Here is a 10,046-nt window from a genome sequence, read left to right as displayed (position 1 = left end):
GTTTAATTCTTCGTTGGTAACCCTTTAGGAATTCTGGTGTTAGTCTTCCACTTGTGTTGTTATTGTGCAATGTAGTATTTAATGCACTTAATGTGATTTATATTTAATTTCACCCTTAGTTGTTGGTATTCCTTTGGGGTTCTTGGCGGGGCATTACATTTTGTATCACAACCCATGTTTCAACACTGGGTACTCTGGTTTATAATGAGCCCATCCAGCTTGACCTTTTGTGTAGGTCTTAGTGTTTGTGTTTCCCTTGTTATTATCCTTTCCACAGATCTGAACCTTTTTCTATTTTGCAATGTTAGTTCATGGCTAGGAAAGCCAAGGGAGGTGGTCACGTTGGTGGCCGCAATAGAGGTAGAGGTTGGGGACGGGGTCAAGGTTCCAACCGCCATAGTCCTTCACTACCACCCACTCATGTGAGTGCGGATCAGGATCAGTCTATTCATCAAGATGAGCAACATGCAAGAGAGAAAGTTCTCGAAAGGGAAGAGTTGAGACATATGTTTCAGGAGGTGCTAGCTAGACTAGGCCCCAAACCTGAGGTTGATCAACCCATCCATGCTCAGGTTGGGGAGTCGCATCAGCAGATTCTAGAGGAGAGAGAGGTCTCCCAGAAGGAGAGCGGTCCCACTAGACCAAGACACAACTACCATGGGGCACATAAGGGATTTGATGAGGTCCAATCCTCCTTTCTTTGACGGAAAAGGTACGGGTCTTGAGGTAGAGACCTGGCTTATTAGTTTAGATCGATGTTTCATCATGTATCCATATGGTAGAAACACCAAGGCGAGATGTGCTATCATGCGTCTCAAGAGTTTTGCATCTATCTGGTGGTGGTTAGAGGAGGAGAGGATCAGTGTGAGCATTAACACCTTATCATGGGAGATTTTTCTGGAGAGATTCAAGGCACGATTTCTCTCACCCCAGTGGAGACAGTCTCGGGCAGATGAGTTATATGCTTTGCACCAGTTTGGTATATCAGTAGATCAGTTTGAGCACATGTTTTATGAGCTTAAACAATATGCTGATATTGGCAATGATGAGGTGATGCTAGTTCAACACTTCTTGAGGGGTCTAAACGATCGCATTAGTGGAAGAGTGAGAGTGTTTGAGCTTGCTTTAATAGAGGTAGCCGTGGCAAAAGCTAGGCTGGTGGAGCAGAATCTTGTCCGCGCACATGGCGGTTAGTTTGGAGTGTAGATCGGGAGTGTGCCTTTCAGTGGGCCCAGAGTTAAAGGGAATCTATCCCAGACTGCTGCACCTTTTAGGGGTCCTCAGGCACCTGCTAAGGGTGGACAACAATAGCAGCAACCGCCGAGACCGAAATAGTTTCAGGGCCAGCAGGGTGGCAACTCTCAGCATAGGAAGAACAGGAACTGGCAGAGGAGCAGACAGAGTTTCCCATGGTAGTCCTCTCAGGGTGCATCTCAGGCCCCTAGTAGGGGAAGCTTCCAATAGTCCAGTGGGCTGACTGGAGGTAGAGGACCTGGTAGGGGAGCTTGCTTCTCCTATGGACAATTTGGTCACATAGCCGCTCAGTGCCCTCAATGTTCTCACCAGACGAGTAGTCAGAGGCCAACAACATTAGAGCCGATAGTGGGGGATGCAGGTAGATCCCATAGAATATTTGCAGCGGTTGATGACCGCTAGGCTGAGCATCAGGGTACAATGATTGAGGTTGCAGGTGTGTTGTGTGGTATTCCTATCTCTGTACTTTTTGACTCCGATGCTTCAAATTCTTTCATTTCTTCATCCATTGTGGAGTGATGCGGTTTCATGTCTACTAAGCAGGTGGATAGGTGGCAAGTAGAGTTGGCTACCCATGTGCATCTGTTCGTAGATGCCTTTATTCCCAGTTGTGAGTTGGACCTAGGACCCTTTGTTACTTGAGTTGACCTTCGCGTCATTCCTTTGGGGTCTTATGGAGTTGTGTTGGGGAGGGATTGTCTATCATCTCACAGTGCTCGTGTAGACTATTGTTAGAAGACAATAGAGTGTTTAGATGACCATGGCAGGAAAGTGAGGATCATTGGAGTTCAGAGATCGATATCCTTACGTATGATTTCTGCTATGCAACTTAAGCAGTATATGTGTCGAGGGTATCAGCTTTTTGCAGTTGCTCTTGAGGATGTAGATGAGGAAGAGAGTTGAGAAATCACTCTTGATGGTCACCCCATTCTTTGAGAGTATGCTAATGTTCTTCCTTTGGATATTCTCGGTATGCCTCTGAAGCGAGACATACATTTTCGCATTGACTTGGTTCCTGGTGCAGAACCTAATTTGAGAGCTCCATATCAGATGCCTACTTAAGAGTTGAGTGAGTTGAAGTTGTAGTTGGAGGAATTATTGGCCAAGGGGTTCATTCATCCTAGTGTTTCTCCTTGGGGTGCGCTTGTTATCTTCGTTAAGAAGAAGGATGGTTCTCTTCGGTTATGCATTGATTATCAACAGCTAAATAAGGTGACCATTAGGAATCGATATCCATTGCCTCGTATAGATGATCTTTTTGATCAGGTAAAGGGAGCCAAGGTGTTCTCTAAGATTGATCTGAAATCTAGGTATCATCAGTTGCGCATTCATGATGTTGACATTCATAGAATGACGTTTCATACTCGTTATGGTCACTATGAGTTCACAGTGGTGCCATTTGTGTTGACGAACGCGCCTTCAATTTTCAAAAGCCTCATGAATGGGGTTTTTCGCACCTATCTTGATCATTTTGTCCTTGTGTTCTTGGATGACATATTGATTTATTATAGATCTATGGAAGAGCATGAGGGCCATTTGCAACAGGTATTGCAGTTCTTGAGGGAGAATCAACTTTATGCCAACTTGGCGAAGTGTGATTTCTTCCAGTCAGAGGTGAACTATCTTGGTCATGTGGTTTCGGGAGATGGTGTATCCGTGGATCCTTCTAAGATCCAAGCCATTGTTGATTGGCCAACACCGACCAATGCTTTAGAGGTTCGAAGTTTTATGGGTTTGGCCAGATATTACCGTCGCTTTGTTCAGAGTTTTTCCCGAATAGGTCACCTGATTACTTCTCTTCAGAGGAAAGGAAAGAAGTTTGTTTGGTTAGAGCAGTGTGAGTCAACTTTTCATACCTTGAAGGAACTCCTTGTTAGTACTCTGATTTTGGCAGTTCCTGATCCATCCAGAGATTACTAGTCACATGTGGGAATGACTCAAATCAAACACATTAAGCTTATACTTATTGGCTTAAAAGTGTTGAACACATAGAGTTTACTCATATTTTCTAGGCTTAATATGTTGCTTAAGGTGTGTGGTCACACTAAAAATACACTTATAGACTTAAAAGTGTTAAACATTCAGAATTGACTAACATTCTTTAGACTTAATATGTTTCTTACTATGTGTGATTTATGACTGGTCGTCACATGTGTCCCCTATGAATATTTCGTACCATCACCACATCTGTATAGGCTCCACCACTAAAGACATCAAATATAGAATCTCAGATTGGATAAATTTGCCGCTAAAGACATCACTCCAGTCCTTCATTCAAGTTTAAAGCATCATATTCAGATAAAGATAGGTCTTTAAATCTCAATTGAGTGTTTATGTCCCTTTTTGGTCCCTGACATCAAACCATGGATCCAAATGATCACTATTTATGTGCCCGACATAAGGGAAGATGATTGCCACATTTCTCCTTAAGTTTGGCCCAAGTCATATTGAACAATTAGCCCAAACACGACTACGTTAAATGAAAAGTTTATGACTTATCATGCCTTAACCACTATTGAGTTTGGGTACCTCATTTGAATTTATCTTATCCAACCCACCTCAACTTCTTGTATAGTTGGCGACCACCTCCATTAATTCTTGTGTTAATCCATGGTTGGCCAACAAATCTTCCACCCCATTTGCTTCTCTATAGACATGTGTAGTTGTGTGGTCTCACAGGCATTCCAAATAGTTCCGTATTTTTTGAATCCATCTTTTGAGCTTCCAGTTTGGCATTTCATACACAACATTTAATCCCCTCCTATATCAATATTGGTCAGGTTTTTCTCCTTTCATAGCCATAACCCCAATGCAAGTGCCTCCATCTTAGCATCATTGTAAGTTGCAATGCCAAGTTTTTCGAGACAAAGGCCAAACACAATGCCCCTTCTCATTTCGTATGATGCAACCAGCCCGAGTTGTCTTCTGTTGTACCATTGAAGTTTAACTTCACTCTACCTGGTCAAGGTGCAAACTATCTTACCTCCCATCCATATTTCTTTTTATTTTTTGGAAAGCCCTTAGGCCTTTTCAATTCTTTCCATATTTTTTTGAATCTCCATCCCACTGAGTGAATTAAGTGTAGGATTTTAAGAAGGATTTTGAGTTCACCACAAGTCATAAATGCCTTCTTTTTGAATGACTTTTTCAACCTCCATTTGAGAATCATCAAATATCTTCTTATTATGTTCCTTCCAAATCTACCATACCAGTATTGATGGGGCTACATGTCAGACATATGTCTATAGAGATTTCCTATGTGACTTGGGCCACTCTATTAGAATGTCTTGTAAGTCATCTTGTTGCAGTCCTATCTAACCCAACTATGTTTGTAACCAATCCCAACATTTGATCACAAACAAACACCAAAGGGGATGATTAGTAGTCTCAGGCTCTTCAAAACATAATGGGCATCTACTAGGTCCATTAATCTTAATAATAATCAGTCTATCCGTTATCAAAATTTTCTTATGAGGTGTTGTCTAGAGAAAAACACTCGCTTATGATATATATATAAGCTCTCACCAATTGAGCTAGGCCCCTAGTCCAATATATAAATAAATATTAATATAATACAATATATTATATATATTAATATAATACAATATATTATATATATATATATTGTATTATATTTTTTATTCATATATTATAATGTAATACGATATATATATATATATATATATATATATATATATATATATATATATATTATAATATAAAATAACATTGTTGATATATATAATAAAACAAAACAACATCAAAATAAATATTTTCGAAAGAATCTATTAGGTGGAAAAATAACTTGTCAAAAGTTCATTCATTTCATTTTTATTTGCACTCATGACTGATGGTAGCTACTATTAAAACCAACAACAACATTGTAATGCTACAACAAGTGGGTGTGGGTCCTAGTGTATGCCATTTTGTATGATAGTTTATATGTTATCATGTCTTACCCATGTCATTTTATATGGACAATAGTTGTGTCACCTTTTTTTCATGTAGTCTGTCACCTCGCTACTAACCAAGTGGATGCTTCCATGTGAATATGATACATTGATGAATATAGGGAAGTTTGGATGAGTCTTTTTGATGATTACATTAGCATAAATGATGAGAATGTCATGCTTATGTTGCCAAGGTACAACATAGACCATTGAAAGCAAATTGATAACTTGGGAAGTAATTAACAAAGTTCACTTGAGAAATGAAATCATGCATTGTCTATTATAATTTTAAAATCAACCTTATACAAAAAAAATGCAAAAAGAGTTGTAGGCATCTAAAAATGGTCAATGCTTGCGGTGTCATACTTTAACATGTCCACATGACCTTATTTTAGGGTTTTATCATCCTATTAACATTTCTTCTATGTCACACACTTGATCTTTATCATTTGTCGACATCTTGTCATTCTTCTACACTTCTTTCCTCTTCAATTGCATTTTTTTGCATTTTCAATTGGGTCTTGTCAATTTTGTTTTTCAACTGGAAATCATTGGTTGTAATCATTTTGTCATATCAATTGGACATCATCAATCCTAATTGATGTCGAATTAGGGTTTTGTCCTCGATTTTTGTCATCTTCAATCATTTTTGGATCCTCTTTCAATTTGGATCTCTTGTCAATTATCAGTCAATCTTGTCAATTTGCGATCGATTCATCATCGGTCTTTGACAATCTTGACATCATGTCAACCTTCACCAAGTCGACCTTTTGTCAATCTTTGATCAATTTGTCATCGATCTCAATCAATCATCAATCCTTGTCAATTTTGAATTGATTAGTCATTGATCCTTTGTCATTTGTCATTTATCAATTTGGTCCTTTTGTCAATCTTGATTGTTTCATCATTGATTTTCATCAATCAATGTCAATGTCGGTTTTTTGTCATATCTTTTTTTTAGGCAAAAGGCCGAGGCCTATAGTATATTGATTATAATAAAGGAGAGATTACAAAAGGTGGTAGGAGTCAAAAGCAACTGCCCTTGGAGTTACAATACAAACCATCCACAGAATGAGGCCAAGAATAAGCCATACTGTTCAAATACGTGGAATAATAGTTACAAAATGAGAATACACACATTGCAGCTTCATTACATGAGAAAATAACAAGGGAGCTAGAACTACAAAGGTTATACAAAAAGTAAGAACTGGGACAATCCAAGCCTCCTTCCATTACCGGGAGAGAAGGCAAACACTATCAGTCGCTGGCAAAAAGGAAGACATTGTGGGATCACCAAAATTTTGAACAACTATAGCACCAACCTATGGAAACCCACTGCAGAGATACTTCACCGTGTTCAACTTGAGTCGACTTAGTTCTCCAAGCCGCATCTCCTGGGCAACATAACCTACAACAAACAACAATCTAGAACTCGACCACAACACAAAAATTTGTAGAGGCACCAGCCCTCAAAGATCTGGCCCACAAAATGTTGTACTCTAGTTTATTGTGAGATTCTGGATTTATGTGAGGAAGTAACTGCGCGTGGCTGAGGGAAAGAATTAGCATTCCCAAAAAAGTCAATCTCCGTGAATTCCCTCAAACTCGAGATTGCAGTAAATTTCGCAATTAGAATCGATCAGAGTGGTTCCCCAATTAGCCAAGCAAACTGCTGAACCCAGGCTAAGAAGGGGCGAGGAGAGGCGAACTGCAAACCATGTATGAAGGAGATGAACACTGATCTAGGGATGGAGTCAACCAGAAAAAAACCCCTGTTCAGGAAACCACCCCACCACAAATCTCCGCTGAACAAGTCATAGTTATCCAATTGTAGGTTCACTTCCTCCCAAGTAAAGGTGAAGGAGTGGACATATGCTCCAATTACCAATTTAGTCAGCTCCCTCGAGTGAGATAAATCCATGAAATTTGAAGCAAATCTGGTTTTTTGTCATTATCAAGTCCTTGTCATTTTGTTTTTATCTTTTCTTGGCTTCGATTTTGTCTTGAGCTAATTTCATTTCTAGTGTCTCTGTTAGGGTTTAATGATTTAATGATTTAATCCTTCCAACTTTTCTCTTTAGGTTAAATGGATTAATTTCATTTATCCTAGGTCTCTCTTGCCATAATTAAATGTTTCATTTAATTGGCTAATTATGTCCTCTTTGTGTATTAATTAATAAATATTTTATAAATTAATGTCCCCTAATTTCCCCATTTCTAATTTTCTAATTTCTAATTTCCCATTTCCACCTAATTTGCTATTTTTGAATTTCAAATCCCACTAATTATTCCCTCCTAACTTCTTCCACTAATTTCTCCTCTTTTTGTGCTCAATCATGTCATAATTAATGAAGCTATTTTTGCTCAATTTGTCATTCAATCAATGAGAAATTTTTGTGAGTAATTTGTCATAAATCAAGTGGCTATTTTCTCTCTCAATCATGTCATAATTAATGAACATAAATTGCTCTCAATTTGTCATATTCTCACATAGCAACTTGTCATGAAATTGGCCATTCAATTTGACATAATTTTGTCATAATCATGCTAAATTTCCAATTTGTTGCCCTTTTTAAATGCTCATAAATTTTGGAGATAATTTGTCTATAAATTGACTTCTCTTTTCAATCAATTGAAACCACAATTCGAGCCTCACGTTGTCGCTTTCAAATCCACTGTTTGCAATCATCTTGCTTGCTCATCTTTTGCATTTGTAGGTGACACCCACATAATTTGGAGGAGAAAGAATAACAATGGAGGCCAAGGAAGGAGATTTTTGTATATGGTTTGCGCTTTTGTTTTTAAATTTTGTCTTTCTTGCTCTATTGGTGTATTAGGATTGGATTTCATTAGCAATTAGGTTTGTGGTTGCCTAATATTTATGCTTTTTATGCTTTCCCCTATTTTCCTACGTACAAGAGCTATTTGGGAAAAGCTATGCAAATGGATGTTCCTTATTGGTGAATTTAAATTTCACATTAAAACTTCACACAATAGCAAGTACAAGTGCAAAATTACTCAAGTGAATTAGATGTGATAATTCAACACAAAGAAATATTAATACAAGAGAAGATGTTAGCTAAATATGTATCATTTGTGGGAAAACCCTACTGAATTAGCCTTGCAGGAAGATCTTAGTCGTTTGGATGGAACAATAATGTTCACAAAGTAATAATTTGTGCATTACTTTAAATTTATTCATAGTGTAATGAATAAATTGTCATCATTTTTAAAAGCACCATATATTAACAATATAATTCTATTTCTCCTAAAAATGAAATTTGATCAAGAAACCTTAATCTTGATGATTTCTAAAAAAGAGTTTTGCCAATAGCCTCTAAGTGAACAAATGAAAGGGGGTTGTTATTTTTCTAGGATAAAAGAATGGGTTGTGTTGTGAACAAACACAATGTCATGGTCATTGTTCCAACCAGGTAAATGAGTACTTGGCATCTACTTGGCCCTATTTTCTATTATTTTGGATTTAATCTTTGCATTGAAATTTTTAGTGTAAGTAGGATGCGATAATGTTACTACGTGATAATTAGTGTATCATAAATTTGGCTAGGATCTTATCTTTCATGCATTGACATGATGGAGGGTGAGAAGGTTTTGGTTGAGATAGTGGTCACCTTAGTTTCTATTATAGATGATTTGATAGAGCTCATGAGAATAGGGAACTTTAGATGGTGTAAATCGTCTATAAAAATCATCCCTAGTTGTTTGAGTTTATCTTTAACACCTTATGTAATGCATACAACAAGTGGAAGAATATTGGGAAATGTGTGTTTTACACCTTGCATTATACTTAATATTTTTATTATATTATGGTACATCTTAGGATGTGCATACCACACCAGGATAAGGATTCTTGTTGAGACTTTTAAGTTGTATGAGGCATTGGACATGTATTTAATTTTAGGAATCACAATCTACTAATCACATAACTTGGGCTCATGATTTATGTAATATCACTTAGTGGATTTTTGCACACTTATACTATCAAAGAAAATAGATAGGCAAAGGCATATGTATGCATTGTGGAGCATCTGAAGAAGACTACATATGTGGTAAGATCTTGATGAACAAATTGTTGGCAATTGACACTCAATTGATTGGTTCCACTATGTTTTCATTGATGGCAACATGATATCTTGTTCCGACTTCATATTTTGGGTCAATTGTGTACCGGCAGGAACTTCACCGACACCGACACCAACAGGATGGAAGGATTTCTTTGGTTACTGGCAATACAGGCCGACATGGTTATCGATATTGGAGGCCAACATATCTTGGATCCGACATCGACAATTGTTTTTGATATTCATGTATTTATGTTATCTAGCCGACATGTATATTGATATTGTAATTATCTTTGTAAGCCAACATAAGGTATGATAAATTGTATAAGGTATAGAGGTTAGTTGGATTAGATCATTTTGATATGGAATATGTGGATGTGATATGATGCGAATATGTATTAAGAAGGAAATAATGAAGGAGATGCAAAATACATTAGAGAGATCATGTATGTGAGGATATTATTGTAAAGGGTTATTCTAGTAAAGGGTTTAGGGTTTCAGATCGGAACAAACAAAGCTTAATCAGAATTGCATTCTGGCATAAAATATGCTATCTTAATAGTTCACTCATTTCTCTGGATTTATATGTAGTTAGTGAGGCTCCTTTTGTGATTGAGTAGTGTGCTCTAGGCTGTAAGCCTTCCTGCAAGTGCAGGCCCCTTATATTTTGTAATATCTCTTCATATGGCCAATGAATTGATATTGTGGGTCACAAATCCCACCATGGTTTTTCCTCTTTGAGGTTTTCCACGTATAATTC

At 37.5% G+C, this 10,046-nt stretch overlaps 1 protein-coding gene across 1 annotated transcript; it reads left to right on the top strand.

Annotated features, from left to right (window-relative positions):
• Nucleotides 1–657: 657 nt before the first annotated feature.
• LOC131030994 (uncharacterized) lies at nucleotides 658–1,477 on the top strand. Its single transcript, XM_057961990.1, has 2 exons — nucleotides 658–1,189; nucleotides 1,275–1,477. Exons 1-2 carry the CDS (start codon nucleotides 658–660, stop codon nucleotides 1,475–1,477), a joined length of 735 nt encoding a protein of 244 aa, XP_057817973.1.
• The last annotated feature ends 8,569 nt before the right edge of the window (nucleotides 1,478–10,046 follow it).

The sequence above is a fragment of the Cryptomeria japonica genome, chromosome 3, assembly GCF_030272615.1.
Source record: "Cryptomeria japonica chromosome 3, Sugi_1.0, whole genome shotgun sequence".
Taxonomy (NCBI): domain Eukaryota; kingdom Viridiplantae; phylum Streptophyta; class Pinopsida; order Cupressales; family Cupressaceae; genus Cryptomeria; species Cryptomeria japonica.
Note: the sequence above shows the minus strand (reverse complement) of the source record. Positions and strands in the feature narration are given on the sequence as shown.